At 29.5% G+C, this 16278-nt stretch overlaps 3 protein-coding genes and 1 long non-coding RNA gene across 5 annotated transcripts in view; 1 reads left to right on the top strand and 3 right to left on the bottom strand.

The window, feature by feature from the left end:
* Positions 1–16278, bottom strand: part of LOC101515395 (protein NOI4-like) — a 40510-nt gene that overhangs the window by 12122 nt on the left and 12110 nt on the right. The gene's annotated exons all lie outside the window — the stretch shown is intronic.
* Positions 2710–3354, bottom strand: LOC105851687 (uncharacterized). Its single transcript, XR_001143431.3, has 2 exons — positions 3187–3354; positions 2710–3073 (listed from the first exon to the last, which is right to left on the bottom strand). It is a non-coding gene; the product is annotated as an uncharacterized lncRNA (long non-coding RNA).
* On the bottom strand, positions 3962–6529 carry LOC101504759 (probable L-type lectin-domain containing receptor kinase S.7). The gene has a single exon (XM_004491604.4). The coding sequence runs from the start codon at positions 6358–6360 to the stop codon at positions 4327–4329; it is 2034 nt and encodes a 677-aa protein (XP_004491661.1). The 5' UTR covers positions 6361–6529; the 3' UTR covers positions 3962–4326.
* On the top strand, positions 10733–15763 carry LOC101514214 (nicotinamide/nicotinic acid mononucleotide adenylyltransferase). 2 transcript variants are annotated; one of them, XM_004491460.4, is made up of 10 exons: positions 10733–10897; positions 11814–11893; positions 11976–12049; positions 12843–12928; positions 13540–13623; positions 13808–13892; positions 14460–14539; positions 14773–14874; positions 15278–15336; positions 15430–15763. In XM_004491460.4, the coding sequence occupies exons 2-10, from the start codon at positions 11817–11819 to the stop codon at positions 15530–15532; spliced, it is 750 nt and encodes a 249-aa protein (XP_004491517.1). In that variant the 5' UTR covers positions 10733–10897; positions 11814–11816; the 3' UTR covers positions 15533–15763. The 2 variants fall into 2 exon arrangements, with proteins under 2 accessions (XP_004491517.1, XP_027187361.1); XM_027331560.2 differs by lacking the exon at positions 11814–11893.

The raw sequence follows: 16278 nt of genomic DNA, 5'->3' as shown, positions 1-16278 counted from the left end.
GTTTAACTTCAACCCTTTTTGGTAACAATGACTCTAATAAGTTCCTTACTTAAGGTTCGAAAGGCTTCTCCTTATTCTCATGAACATGTGTATGATATAAAATGATATTAGGGTGAACATCAAAATCCCTAACAAAATGATCTTGTTTTTGAACTTGAACAAGGTTTTTAATTGCTTCTGGCATAACTTGCTCATTCATCTTATTCTTCCAATACTCTCCCACATCTTTTCTTGCATTGCTCATGTTACCAACCTATTCATTTCACCATAGAAAAATATAAAAACAAAGGTATCATCACAAAAATATTCAATTAAATCTCAAATAATAATAACAGTGTTAACTAATTAATTTAATAAAAAAATCAAAAAAATCAAAAAAACTTCCATAGAGAAAAGCTTACCATGAGAAGAGAGAAAATAAGCAACAAGGCAAAAAGGTTGGACTTCATTATTTTTTTCCTTATGTAATTTGATTAGTATTTTTCTTTTGGATTGACACAATAGCCATTGATATATATATATATATATATATATATATATATATATATATATATATATATGCATGTAGAAGGTGCATATTGATAATTAATGTTAAAGTTGGTACACGTGCACTTTTAAATTAACCAATTGAAGAGATCGTTATCATCATTAAGTAGATTTGAAGTTCCAAGGGAAGTCAAATTTTTGTTTCTTGGAGAGTTTTACTTCAATTTATGCCCACTAGAGTCATATCTGCAAGTGGGAAAAAATAATAATAACAGCCAAAATTTATATATATAAAGAAATCAAAATTTATCATTTTTTTAATTATATGTTCAGTAGAGCCGTGTACACCGACCAATTTTTTTTTTCCAACACAATCGACCATCTTTCATTATATCCCTTTCTCATGTTTTAGGTGCATCTTTTAGGTGTTTTTAATGTTGTTCATAATTTAAAATTCCACATGGTGTCTCTAAATATTTATAACGATGGCATGGAAGCTTTGTTTTATAGCTTTTAAAATTCCAATGTAGAAAATTAGAATTGGACTTGTTGTATGCCTGGATGCTAACTTGAGTATCCAAATTTTAAAGTTTCACAAAACTAGATGAAACTTTATATTTTGTCTCTTTATCTATCTATTCTGAAATATTTAGTCGGTTGTTGTTATATATATATATATATCCTAAAAAGTTATATTGCGATATTAAAATAATTTTAAATAAACTAATTACTGATCTATACTAAAATTATATTGATTAAATAAATTAATTTTTGTTGATTCAACTGTCTCATAAAAAAGATCGAGATGATTTTTTACTATGTTATTATAGGATAATATTCTTTCATGTACCAATCTAAATTATACATTTAGTTTTTTTATCCACTAAAAAGCTCTAACCTAAATTTCAGAAATTCTAAAAATGATGCCTAAATAAAAACAAAAACACCAATTCAGTCATTGATAGACAAAAGACAATTTTATTAATTATTTTTAGAGGAAAACCTTGAACTGCTAAATTGCTAAATAGTATTTTTTAAGATTCATTATTTTTATATATCGTAGATTAAATAATTGACCAATTTAATAGAATATTAGAGCAATATAGAACATGTGAGAATATTTTTTAATTTTTGTTTTGTATTGAAATACTAAAGTCATTTTCTATGAATATTTGAAATTATGTTGTAAAAGTCTTGAAACTTATTTGAAATTTAGTGATTCTTATAAGTTTAGTGATTCAATAATCTTAATAATCTTGATAGTGAAATTTTATTTTAACAATTGAATCAAAATCAAGTTTTTTTATGATATTAGTTTGTTAAAATATTTCATTGTTTTTCTAATACTTGCATATATTATATAATAATATTAATTATGTTTTACTATAATTTAATTTTGATTTTGGTTTGATATGAATTTTTTCAATACTTATGTGATCTTTAACTTTTATGATGAAAAAAGAAAAATGACACTAAATTAACTTGTGACGGATCTTGACAAATTTTATTGAGGGAGCTAAACCTTGATAGACATAAAATATATAAAAGTCTCTATTACTATTAAGTAATTCTACAATTTAACATTATTAACGATAAATTAATTATATATATCATATATTATAGATAAACATTATTGTGCATATATATATTTTTAACAAAGAATAAAATTTTAAGATAACCGTGACTCTGCTGGTCGTAGCTAAGTTTCGCATTACAGTGCATACTCTCAAAATCTTAAGGGACCACCCTGGATGAGATTATCAACAATTCCACTTTCATCAAACACTTCCGGACGAGAATATAATGAATCGATAATCCTTAAAACAAGTACATATGTTAGAGGAACGAAATGTTGATAATCCTTAATGATAGTTATAGTGTTTAAACACAATGAGCTTGTATTTGAGATTTAACTGCTTATTTTGGAATTTCAAGCTAAGTCTATTATCATTGTAAAGTTAATTGTTAATGTACGTTAGAAACGACACTACCTATAATTAACATAACACTATCAAGAGGAATTTGAAATTAAGAAACAGTCGTTTAATTAATTAATTAATTAATTGACTAACTAATTAATAGCTATCTAAATAAATAAATAAAAATTTACGGTCCCAATATTATTAATTCATAGAGATTTAATTCTCAAACACTGAAGTTAGCAATAGGGAAGATATTTTTTTATTTATTTATGGGCATACATAATAGAATTCTAGAAGCCAATACATAAATGACATTTTAAATTTCAAATAATGACATAGTTCATATAGTCATAACAAATGCCTTGGTGGCTACATATATTTAAGAATCTAATTTATAGTTTATTAGTTTTATAAGGTTTAACTTCAAACCTTTTTGGTAACAACGACTCTAAGCTCCTTACTTAAGGTGCCAAAGGCTTCTCCTGTTTCTCATGGACATGTGTATGATATAATATGATATTAGGATGTACATCAAAGTCCCTAACAAAATGGTCTTGTTTTTGAACTTGAACAAGGTTTTTAATTGCTTCTGGCATAGCTTGCTCATTCATCTTATTCTTCCAATACTCTCCAACATCTTTTCTTGCATAGCTCAAGTTACCAACCTATCATTTCGCCATGGATAATAAAATTTCAAAAAATAATAACAGAGTTATTTAATTAATTGAATAAGAAAATAAAAATAAAATGAAAAGAACTTCCATAGAGAAAAACTTACCATGAGAAGAGAGAAGACAAGGAACAAAACAAGGATATTGGACTTCATATTTTTCCTTGATTAATATATTTCTTTTTGAATGATACAATAGAATAGAAATGGTGTGTCTATTTATATATATGCATATAGTCAGAGTCAAGTGCATATTAAAAATAGATGTCAAAGTTGGTACACGTGCACCTTCAAATCAACCAATTCAAGAGTTATAATCATTAAGTAGATTTTAATATTCAAAAGAAGTCAAATTTTTGTTAATTGGAGAGAGTTATACTTCAATTTATGCCCACCAGACTCACATATGCATGTGGACCCAAAAAAATCACACCGACATAATGAAACAAATTATTTTATATTATTTTTCCATACTTTTAAAGAAATCAACATATATCTTTTTTTAATTATATCCTTAGTGCCTTGTATGATTTTTACAACACAACCGATCATTTCTCATGTTTTAGGTATTTTAAAGCTTCAACTCTCTTTGATAGTTTTTTCAACCGTAACTTCCTATTCCTTGAAACTGCCTCAAACTTGTGGTCAACATGGGTGTGAAATTCTGTTCTATTATTAGTCCATATTGAAGTCTCAAGAATAAAATGTTATTTTTCTGCATCTGATTCCTATGAAAATGTGGATAATGGGTTATGAACACTGCTCAATTGCATTGCACTAGATGTCAATTTATATAGAAAGTTCTGAGCCAACTTTGCTTAGAGTTTATTTGCAGACCAAAAAATTTAAAACATCAAAAGCCAACTTTGATGAAAATGAAAAGGGTCAAGGCCCAGATTATTAACATGCTGATTTGACATTAAAAATTACAGACACTTGTTTCAATTTTCCAATTTTGGACACTTGTAGTTTTCAACACCTCAAGACTTTGAGGGAGCATCTAAATTGAGGAAAAACACTAAGCTGTTTGTTACTGGAATGAAACTTGTCAATTTTTGTATATACCAAAACTAATACATCTGCAGCTGAAATACACCTTATCCTTACACCATGAAATTCAATAGATTGGCACTGAACTACTGTCAATGAACTATGACTAGTCTATTCTTTTTAGTGCTTACTTACTCAAACTACAGAATAGAAACTTTACAAGTAAAAAGAATGAAATGAATAAGTTCAACAACTTTTTCAGTCAATTTTAATCTCACACATAGACTGGCTTGTATTGAACTCTTCATAACCACCACCATCATCAGAAACAATCTCATCAATAGTCAATGGCAAATCAGTTGAAAATGTAAGGCTTGGCTTCACTTTTGGTACAGCAAATGGCACGGCTTCATTGTTGAGAATCTGCAACACCCTTCTCATACTTGGTCTCTCAGCACTATCAGGATTAGCACAACTCAATCCCAACATCAAAAGCTTCCTCATTTCTTCCTCCTCAAATTCACCATTTAACCTCTTATCAGCACCCTCAATTATCCTCCCTTCAGAATACAAACCCCAAACCCAATCCACCAAATTAACCATCTTTGGACCCTCTCTTTCAATAGGCCTTTTTCCACAAGCCACTTCAAGCACAACCACACCATAGCTGAAAACATCAGTTTTATCAGTAGCTTTCCCATATTGAAGATACTCTGGTGCAAGATACCCCATTGTTCCAGCAGTTAAAGTTGAAACAGGACTCTTATCATGATCCATGAGTTTAGCCAATCCAAAATCACCCAACCTAGGGTTGAAATTTCCATCCAGCAAAACATTCCCAGTTTTAATGTCCCTATGAATCACTCTTTGCTCACATTCTTGATGAAGATAAACCAAAACAGAAGCCAAACCAACAACAATGTTAACTCTATGAGACCAATTCAACAATTTCCCTCTTTCAGGTTCTTTGTAAAGCATCTTGTCTAAGCTTCCGTTAGGCATGAAATCATAAACAAGAAGCAACTCTCCTTTCTCGACACACCAACCTAACAACTGAACCAAATTCTTGTGCCTTAAACCAGCAATAATGGACAATTCAGAAAGAAACTCAGTCTTCCCTTCATGAGAATGCCTTGACCTTTTCACAGCAGCAATGGTTCCAGAAGATATAAAGAAAGCTTTATACACAGTACCAAACGAACCATGACCGACGATCCTACTAGGATGAAATTCTCTTGTAGCCGATTTCAATTCTCTGTAATCAAACTGTCTAGGACAAGCAACAAACCCCGTTTCAAAATTCTTTTGCCCTTTTCTCATCCCTTTCCATTTCAAAATAGAATAATACCCCAACAAAGAAAAAACAACACAGAAAAAAACAGGACCAGCAACAGCAAAACCAACACCAAACCTCTTGTTCTTCTTCAAAAAAGAATGCGGCCGGCGAACATTCATCTCATTCCCAGTAGTTACACTAACAGAATTATCCGAAACATTGTGAGAATGCAACCTGGGTCTTGCAGGTTGAAATCCAAAAGTATAAAAACTCCAACTTTCAATGTGATGAAGTTCAGTACTTTTTTCAGCAGAAGCAGAAAAACCAACGTAAGCAAATTCATTATCCCTAAAATACTCCGAAAGATCAACGGTCACGGACAAAAGAGGATCAATTGGCTTAATATGAGAATAGCTCAAGAAAACAGATAGCAAATTATGATCAGTCTTGTAATCAATCCAAGAAGTGATACTATTTCCACTCTTGAGATCAATCCCATTGGAAATAGGATCAACAGTTCTAAGAGAGTTCAACGTATCAATATCAAAACCAACATGATTCTCATTAGGGTCATTGAAACGAGGATCCAAACGAGTATCAAATTCAACAGCAACAAAATTTGTAGGAAGACCAAAAGGAGAAGAACGAGAAGAAGAAGAAGATGAAGATGAGGTTGAGAGATTGTTGGGTGAGAGGAAGAAAGCGATGCCATCACCAAAGGAAGTGGGGTTGTTTGGGTTAGTGATGGAGAAAGAGAAAGTTGTGGAGAATGAAGACGTGGTGTTTGTTAATTTGTCGAAGAGAGAAATTGGGTTTTTGTAAACAATTGAACCAGTACTATAAGTGGGTTTAGTTAAGGAAACGAGGCCGTTTCTTAGAGAGGAATCGCCGATGAAAGTGAGGTTGGTGTTGTCGGCGGTGAAATAAGGGAAGTCTAATTGGAGGTTGGCGGCGGTGGCGGCGAGGAAGAAGGTGGAGAAGAGTGTTAAGAAGGTTGGTTTGATGTGATGCTTCATGGTTGGTGAAAGAACAAGAATGAAGAGTGTGGACGCGGGAATAGTTAGTTAGTTTCGGTTTAAACGGTTTTAATTTTATGAATCTGTTAATAGGAAAAGTGTTGTCCTCAACAGGGGGTGTTAATAGGAAAGGTAAATTTCGAAGTTTATTGTTAGAGAGGGACCAGCCCAAACTAGATTTTATGCGACCCATGTTAAATGAAATACCTTGGGGTCTTGTTAATTCTACCCCCAAAAATTCATTCAATCACGGAGGAACTTTTTCCAGCTCCTATTATATTTTTTAGCAAGAGCTAACTCCTATTATATGACATTGGATGTACTAAAAATTTTTTTTTTTTTCAATAGTCTATTTTCTAAAAAAATTTATCAATCTACTCCCTTTTCAAAATTATATATCAATATACTATTTTTTTTTTCTCTCTTACAAGTCCCTCTTGCAAATGGCGAATTTCTCAAAGAAACCGTTTGCAAAGACGAATTCTTTAAGTCATTTTTCAACAAAAAAAAATCAATTTTTTTTTAAATTACAAAATATATATAATTAATATAATTCATAAAAATACTTAAACACAAATTTTAAATTACATTGATTGATTAGAGTTGCTTGTAGCATTTGGATAATGTTTTTGAGTATGACCAGTTAACCGACATAATCTGCATTTTCTTTGCATTTTTTCAATTAATTTCACTTTTTCATATTATAAAATAATATAAAATTTGACGACACACCTTGTTATAATACCGTTGGATATCGATAAAAAACTGATCACATGACCGTTAACAATGTAATATATTAAAACGTTAATTTATTTCTATTATTTTATTTTTTCTTATGCATATATTACTAACAAACCTGTTATTCAGCGGTATGAAAAAGTGATAACAAGATGTATCGATAAAAAAAATTGAAAAAGTGTCAAGAAAATGCGGACTACGTTGGTTAACTGGTCATGCTCGAAAACATTGTTAAAATGTTACAGACAATTTTAGTCAATTTATGTAATTTAAAATTTGTGTTTATGTATTTTTATGAATTATATTAATTATATTATATATAATTTTTTTTAATTTGAAAATAAAATTGGTTTTTTTTATAAAACAAAAAATTATTTAAGGAAATCACATTTACAAACGCGGACTTCTTTAAAGAAGTCGTCATTTAAAAAAAATAGATATATTAGTATATAATTTTAAAAAAATAATAAATTAATAATATTTTTTAGAAAATGAGATATTAGAAAGAAAAAAAGAAACACGAAAAAATATATTTTTCTTTCTGGGGAAATGAAAATAAATTTGTGTATGTTTCAAAAAATGAAGTTTTGTATAAATGAAAGAATTAAAAAAATGCAAATATCCAAATACAATTTAAGATAAATTATGTGTATTTTTTTATTGACAATGATTAAATTTATATTTTAATATATATTTGAAATTTAGAAAAAATTGAAAGGATAACATGGCCGATGATAACATTTCTTAATTTATAAAAGAAAATAAGTAATCTTGTCCTTCTCTAAAATCCTCCCTCCAAAAATACCTCTAAAAAAAGTACTTTTTCATATATAAATAGACACTAGATTGTAACCCGTGCGTCCGCACGGAAATAACGATTTTAATAAATAAATGGTTATATTATATATATATATATATATATATATATTAAATTTTATAAATTTTATTGACATTAAAAAAATAAATTGACTTAAAAAAAATAATTTACAATAAAAAAAATCTAATTTTAACTTAACTTAAAAACTACTTTTTTATAGACTAAATGTTATTAATAAAAAGTATGACTCTAACACCATTCTTTAATCTTACTCAGATGCCTTATTTTTTTATTCTACACATAATCTTTTTTCTTTCCAAAAAACTTATTATAAAGCAATACTTTTAATTTTAAACAAATAAAAATAATAATTATTAAAAAAATTAAATTAAATAATTAGATTAGATGAAATAAATTTTTTTAAATAATGGACACGGACATATATAAAATAAGTAAATTAGTAAATGTAAAGATGAGTAAGTAACTTAATAATGAATTTTTATTTTTATTATTCAAAATATGTTATTTATATGAAATACATGACATTTAAGAATTAATATAAATTTTGCTGTATCAAGTGGCAAAATATATTTCATTTTAGTACTACTCACAAAATACTAAAGAAAAATAATTTTCCTATTACAAACAAAAAATTACAATACACATAAAAATTATGAGTATCTTTTATCTTTGAATTTGCATATTAGTCTTCATTAATCTTTCAGGAATCCTTTGAATATAAAATGTATAGTATAGTAGTTTTTAAATTTGATAAAATAGTGTTTGAAGTTTGAAAAATCACTACTTTCAATGAATCGATGAAATGAATTGTTTTTTTAATTTATACATAAATTTTATATTTTCTTAAATAAATTATTATTTTTCTCTTCAATATTCTGGAAATTTAATTGAATTCGTGTTAAGAAGCCTAAATAAATTTTATATTTACTTAAATAAATTATTAAGACAAATATACGTATACAAATGTTATATAAGAGGATAGAAATATACATATACAAATTTCCAATTTTTTGAGACAAAATTAAGAAACATAAACAATACAAAATATATATATACATAACAAAATAGTAATCTTTTTTTATAAATAAAATAAAATAAGATTAAAAAAAATTTACCATTTAAGTAAGTCGTGTGAACGTATACTCGAGAAAATTGTTAGAAGCACGAACAAATACATAGTTCCATCAGCAATATTAATCTCATATCGAGAAATAGAAACTCGCGAATCTCAGTACTATTTCCATTGCATAAAAGTTTTGTTTGACATTGAGGAGATCAAGACAGAAACCACAGTCGCACAACTCTAACAACCAAATTTCATGACTCATTTTTTGGAGAAATTGAAGCAACAAACTTTGATGAAGAAATTGAAGCAACGAAATATAATTTTTGTTTCAGACTGACATTGGATAAAGATGAATAACAAAGTTTTGGTAAAGAAAATTTAAAAAAGGAATTGTATATACCGAGATAATATGAATGATATTTATAATAGAGAAACAAAAAATGAGAGAGTATTGAAGAGAGACGGTTTACGGAGTACGGGAATTAAGAAAGAAAGTATGAGGGAATTAAAAGAATTTCTAAAATAAAATAAAATAAACTAATTTGAAGAGGTGGTTGCTAGTGTTTAAAAAACAATTCCAAAAAGTGTTCCACTAAATTTTCAATGGTGAAAAGTAAGCCACTAAATTCTCAACGGTGAAACGTAAGTAGTGGTGTAGTGTATTTTATTTTTAATTCATTCTTTTATTTTTTTTAATTGGCCACTAACTTTTCAACTCACGCATGATGTATTTTATTTTATTTTTAATTGGCCATAAATTTTTTAATTAAATTAATTTGAAGCGGTAGTTGATAAAGTAGTGTTTAAACAACACTTGCATTCAAAAAACTGTCTAAATAGTGGTGTATTGTATTTTATTTTTAATTTTTTAATTGGCCATAAATTTTTTAATTAAATTAATTTGAAGCGGTGGTTGATAAAGTAGTGTTTAAATTTCAAAAAACTGTCAAAGTAGTCGTGGTGTATTGTATTTTATTTTTAATTTTTTAATTGGCTATAAATTTTTTAATTAAATTAACTTGAAGCGGTAGTTGATAAAGTAGTGTTTAAAAAACAGTTACCTTTAAAAAATGTCAGTCGTGGTGTATTGTATTTTATTTTTAATAAAATCTTTTTTTTTTTGCCATTAACTTCTCAACGGACACATGTATAAGGTCGTGTAATTGAAGTTTAATTTTATTATTAAAAACAAAATCTGCACGATGAAGTATTATTTCTATTAATAGAAATTTAATATATTCCTAACACTCTATTTGGCTGACACGTGGCAAACTTGCCATATTATCATCTTTGCTTTATTATAATGTATAGATTTACGTTATACTTAACATGTGTTTGATTTATTATCGTATTCCAAATCCCATATACCAAAAAAATACATAAACCACTAATTATCACTTAAATTGTGAACGCACTCGTAAAAACAAACTTTAAGTGTAATTTACGCTAGACTTAGCCAAACCAAATTACCAAATTTGAGTTGGAACGTAAGCTTTGATACTTTTCATTCTTCTTTTGCTCTTTTGAGGGAGTGTTTTTTACCATTATACTCTTATAAAAATTATAGAGTTAAATATAATTCAAACAAATTATATAGTCAAATATCCATTTGAAAAGAATTCCACTGGAGCAAACTTATTTAAAAAAACTTGAATTTATAAAATAAAATTTAATAAAACATAACTTTGCAAACTTTAATAAAACGTTCTTATCCTTTGAAGAAGTATAACTTCCAAAATTAAAATTATGTGTGGTGTGGTAAAAGTTGATTCTTTATAGTTTATACCTTCCCAAGCACGTTTCAGCAATTTGCTTTTGCTTAACGCGCTTTTTCCTATCGAACTCTCCCCTAGCTTCTTTTAATCCTCTCCCTCCCTCTCGGATTTGCAGCGGCGGTGAGTATTAATGTCTTGTTTAACACTTTGATTTAGATCTAAATTACAATCATAATTCATTTCAAATTCTCTTTCTTATGTTCATATTCAAAACCACTATACTCATGAGTACATTGATTTTACATTTTGCGTGATACTGCATCTCCTTCTCATTGATTTTAGTTTGATTGAAAAATGTTGACTTTCTTCGTGATTAAGCTCATTAGTGGACTTGTTTTTCTCTTCATGTTCAACCTATATTAATTGCTCAACTAGCTTTAACTTGCTTTTCTTTTGAAGATTTATGGATACATCTTAATTTTAGCTTAAAAAACTTCATTTGTGGTGTGTCACTCCGTGGCGGTGGCTGTTCGTCGCTCTTGCCTCTCTGTTCACCTCTCTATTTTGTTAGTTCTGATTTTTGTTTGTTTTGATTTGGAATTCGGATTTCTATTTTGTTAGTTTTGATTTTGTTAGTGCAACTTTTTGCTTATGTTCTTCAGTTATCATGAAATTGAGAGTTTATTTTGTTACTGTTGAGTTTGGAGCTTTGATTTGGAGTTGAAATTTTGATTTAGAGTTTCAATTATGATTTTTGTTTAGAGTTTTTGTGTTGCACATAAGGTGTTTGAGTTTTGTTGCATTTTTGTCTGAGTTTTTTTGTCCATATAAAGTGTTTTAGTTTTTTTTTTGCATATAAGATGTTTTATGTTTCTTAAATTGATTGATTTAGATAAGTTTGTGAGAATAAAGAAGAGTAAAAAAATTGATTGATTTAGATAAGTGTTTTATGTTGCATATAAGGTTCAGATGTTTTTATGTCGGCCACCCCAAAATTATCGGTCAAGCTTCGCCACTGTGTCAGACACCGGATACACCTTTAATTTGATGTGTCAGTGCTACATAGTTTGTTATTGTTTGTGCCTGTTGATTTCAGGTCATGGATGTTCCATTGCCATTGGATAAATTAGCTCTAGAATTGATTAGTAATGAACCCTCCCCCGGAAACACAACCAAGTATGTTTACCTATTATTATTAGTTTGTTTAAGTGAGATTTCTATTGAACTTATTTTGAATTATGACACCTTCTTTCTGCAGTGGCAAAATATATGTAATACTGGTGGCAACTGGAAGCTTTAATCCACCTACTTTCATGCATTTACGCATGTTTGGTGAGTTGCATTTGAAGCTTTGATTGTTTTGTTAGTTTTCGTTTCATGGAGCTTGCTTTGTGGCAAATTGTTATCTCATTGCCCGCCCCTTAGACATCTATGACTGTTTTGGTAGTCAAATCTAAATGATTCTAACCATTTCTAATAAAAAAGAATGTACATCTCGATTTTAAGTTCATTCTTCAACATATTGATTTGTTAAATGATATGACGTTTTTCTTTTTCTGCGTTTGAGTGCAGTGGAATTAACCGGGAAAAATAACATTTCAGATTCACCGTGTGAAAAAATATTAAGAGTGAAATTGTTGCTTGAATAGTGTAGATGTGTGGTATGATAATCATTAACCATTTACAGTGGTTTTCCAGTTAGAAGTATGTGAAACTTACAATGCTGAAATTCTTGCTTAAACACATGTTAACCATGAATAGAAATATACTCTATGTAGGGTTCAGTGTAATTCAGAATCAATGTTATACGATACAGATAAAATACATGCAATAATTGCTATTGAAATAAGCTTGCCGACAACATTCTAAAGAGTTGGACAGTTGTTTTTCCATAGGATCTGTGTTGACTTCCTTTTATTATTAACTGCATTAAGTTATGATCTCTGTGTTTGTACTGTGCAAATGAAGGTAAAGGGGAGAGAGATGCATACTTGTAGAATATTCCTTCAAAAATAACTTTTAAGTACCACTTGATGGAATGTCTTTGGCACAATTTCTTGACTTATGAGTGCTTCAATTTTCAAGTTTATTTATTTTCTGCTTGTCTGGTATTGTTTTGCCATAGAGCTTGCAAGAGATGCATTGAATTCCAAAGGCTACTGTGTACTTGGAGGTTACATGTCACCTGTAAATGATGCATACAAGAAAAAGGTATGCTGTTGTCTAATAGAGGGGAAAAGATCCTTACTATATTATATCCGTACATGTCTCTGAAAACTTGTAAGAAAATCAAATTATTGAATAAGGAAAAATACATGCTTGGCTTGTGGGGTACACTGAAGTTATACAGTTGAAAATGTGAAATCTATTGATTGATGTTTAAAAATTAAAACATTCATTAAATTATTTTTCTCCTCAACATTTAGACAAGAACATGAGCCAACTATCAAAAGCGTCAAGTTATTAGGCGAAAGTGCATGAATGGTTTTTGTCTTGTACACCTTCTCAAACAAGAGCCCTTTGGACTTAAAGCATGGACAATGCATTGGCTCACCAAATTTTGTTCTGTAGTTAAACTTTTAATTAACTATTATACTATATCATGAACTCTAGACCACTTGATAATGTAGACTTTTATACTATATCATGAACCAACTATCCTAAAAAATTAAGCTATTGAGTGAACACACATAATTGGTTTTAGATGTAATAACATTTTCAATGTAATCATGATTTTTATTCTATCTTCCTATGTCAAGTGATAATATAAATTTCACAGTTTCAGTTTTTTCTAATCATCTTTCACTTATATTCTGATACAGAACCTAATATCTGCTGACCATCGAATACAATTATGTCATCTAGCCTGCAAAAGTTCAAAATTTGTAATGGTTGATCCATGGGAGGTACATTACTCTTTCTATCTGCTATATTGCACATGTCTTCCTATTCTTTTTGCATGTAGAAAACGTCAATTTAAACATTTAAATTTTTTAGAAAGTTTGATATCACATGCATTGCGAGAACTATATCTGCCTGGCTGTCCTGATTTCTTACATTTCCTTTTAATATGGTTATAAACTCCTACAGGCAAATCAAAGCACATATCAACGCACTTTAACTGTCCTGTCCAGAGTCCACACTTCTATTTGTGAGACAGGGTTGGTATCTAGAGGTATGCTTGACTGACAAGTTTTCAATGAAAGCATGTTAGTCTAATTACCTTATTAGAACGCTCCCCCTTCCCTATCATAACCTAAAAACTAGTGAAAGAAGAAACACCGGCTTTCTTAATCTCTTTTAATGTTGAAACACTGGTTACACGAATGCGAAACCCTACTACTGATGAAATTTTGAGAAAAAAAATGTAGTGCTTGGAATTAGTTGTTCATATACAAATGTTTTCTTTCTTAAAAAAGTAATATGTGTTATCTAATGTTAGAGCATATTTTCGTCCCTCTTGTTCTAGGTGATATATTAGCACTAGTACTTTTTAAATTTCATAGTGCTATGGGACACATAATTGGTTGGTCTTTTTGGTTTTGTATGGTACTACAGCCTTCAAAAGTGATCTGTATGTCCAGTGTCCAAGGATGCAACCGTAGTCTAAAAAATGCATTAATATTTAAGAGTTTCTTTCATTTGATTAAGTTTTGTGCTAAGCTTTGATATCTTTGTATACATGTTTCTGATGATGATGTTAGAGCAATAAAATAACTTGTTTTTGTATTGATTAGTGTAGAATCCCTCAAGGTCATGCTTGTTTGTGGTTCTGATCTCCTCCATTCATTTGGCATTCCTGGAATCTGGATTCCCGACCAGGTACTTATGAATTACATAGAACAGATAAATTTAATATCGTTTATACTTAGAGCAAAGAGTACCTTTTCGCTACACATAAACTCCACCAGAGGAATTGAAATGATTTTTTGATGATGTTATTGTTAGAGTTAGGATGGTTAATAAGTTGGGACATTTTTCTTTTTCTAACGTAGATATAAGGCATTGGTTGTGGAAAAATGAACTATAATTTTGTTATTTTATTTGTACTTCAGGTTAAGAGTATATGCAGAGATTATGGAGTAGTCTGCATTCGCAGAGAAGGACAGGATGTTGAGAAGACTATATCTGATGATCAAATTTTGAATGAGAATCAGGTACATCGCCTTTCAAGTTGGCTGTATTTGTCTATTTGTGTATAAAATGAAATGTAGACATTTTGAAATTTCTGTTTCTTGTTTTTCACTTTGACCACATAAAAATCAAACTATAGGCTGATGAAATCTTTTTGCTATGGGGGGTTTCGAATTGAAGGGTTAAAATTTAGAAGTGATAAGTAACCTCTGTTTTTGTACTTTTTGTGGCTGTGACGACTGAAGATTACTCTGAAACGCAATTTGTGGGACCGAACTTTATCTTGCAATTATTCTGAAACGCAATTTGCAACACCGGACTTTATCTTGATACTAACAGCAATTTTTTCCATGCTTTTTGATTAAAAGCTTTTAGAATGAGAATAAGCTTTTATTTGTATTTAAATTTGCCACTACAATGTTTTAGGCAAATATCGAAGTTGTAGATGAACTAGTACCAAATCAAATCAGCTCAACGAGAATAAGGTAATACTATGGCCTTGTTTACTTTAAGAGTTAATAATTAAGGAGACACTTTTCAATTTTATTGTGCTTTTCTTTTTCCCTTACTAATTTCAGGGATTGCATTGCAAGTCAATTATCGATAAAATACCTTACAGCAGATGAAGTGATTGATTATATCGGTGACCATAAATTATACATGAACTCAGATGACAAATAACTCCTATACATTGGATATCATATTGCTTTATTTTCCATGCAAGAGTCATTAGTTAGTAGCTACATACGAGGCTAGTTTTCAATGAACAGTTAATTTGGTGTTGTAAACTTGCAGATAAATAAATATTCCATAATTCACATGGTAAATGCAAAATTTAAGAGAATTGTTGAAGCTTGAGTACAATCACAAATGAAGAATCAAAATACCAGTAAGACACTGATATTAATCTTAGTAATATGTTGTCAGCATTTTTGAACCATTCAGTGGTTGGGAAAATAAATAATCCCCGTATTTTGAAGATTATAATTCAAGTTATAGCTCGTAATAACTTCATATGTCACATGGTGGAAGTGGAATTGTATGGAAGAAACCGTCAAGAGGTATGATGAAGTGTAACATAGATGCACATTCGATTTCGAGCTTCAAATTCATAACATCGTGTGTGAATTGGATTGAAAATCTGTGGTGGATGATATTAATGTTCAGGTGTGGATGAGTTTGGTGCTATTATTAGCCAATCTAGGCAACATCTTGGTTTTTGGTTTACTCATTTTTCTATTGAGTTTGTGAAGAAACAAACCAATATAGTAATGGATACATCAGAGAAATGATTAAAAGAGAAACCAGAAGAATTATATTGATCACTCAAAAGAGACTTGCCTAGTGTGCTCCCATTAAAAAATGAACCAGAACTAAGCTCCTCACAGAAGAGAAACAATCGTTCTACTTGAATGTCAACACTCTTT

The sequence above is a fragment of the Cicer arietinum genome, chromosome 2 (genome assembly GCF_000331145.2).
Source record: "Cicer arietinum cultivar CDC Frontier isolate Library 1 chromosome 2, Cicar.CDCFrontier_v2.0, whole genome shotgun sequence".
Lineage (NCBI taxonomy): Eukaryota > Viridiplantae > Streptophyta > Magnoliopsida > Fabales > Fabaceae > Cicer > Cicer arietinum.
Note: the sequence above shows the minus strand (reverse complement) of the source record. Positions and strands in the feature narration are given on the sequence as shown.

Excerpts from the sequence above, each read along its gene's own strand:
- LOC101504759 (XM_004491604.4), bottom strand. The coding sequence starts at position 6,360 with ATGAAGCATCACATCAAACCAACCTTCTTAACACTCTTCTCCACCTTC.
- LOC101514214 (XM_004491460.4), top strand. The coding sequence starts at position 11,817 with ATGGATGTTCCATTGCCATTGGATAAATTAGCTCTAGAATTGATTAGT. Across the intron at positions 13,893-14,459 it reads GACAGGGTTGGTATCTAGAG|AATCCCTCAAGGTCATGCTT; the intron begins GTATGCTTGACT and ends TGATTAGTGTAG. Across the intron at positions 14,540-14,772 it reads GAATCTGGATTCCCGACCAG|GTTAAGAGTATATGCAGAGA; the intron begins GTACTTATGAAT and ends TTTGTACTTCAG.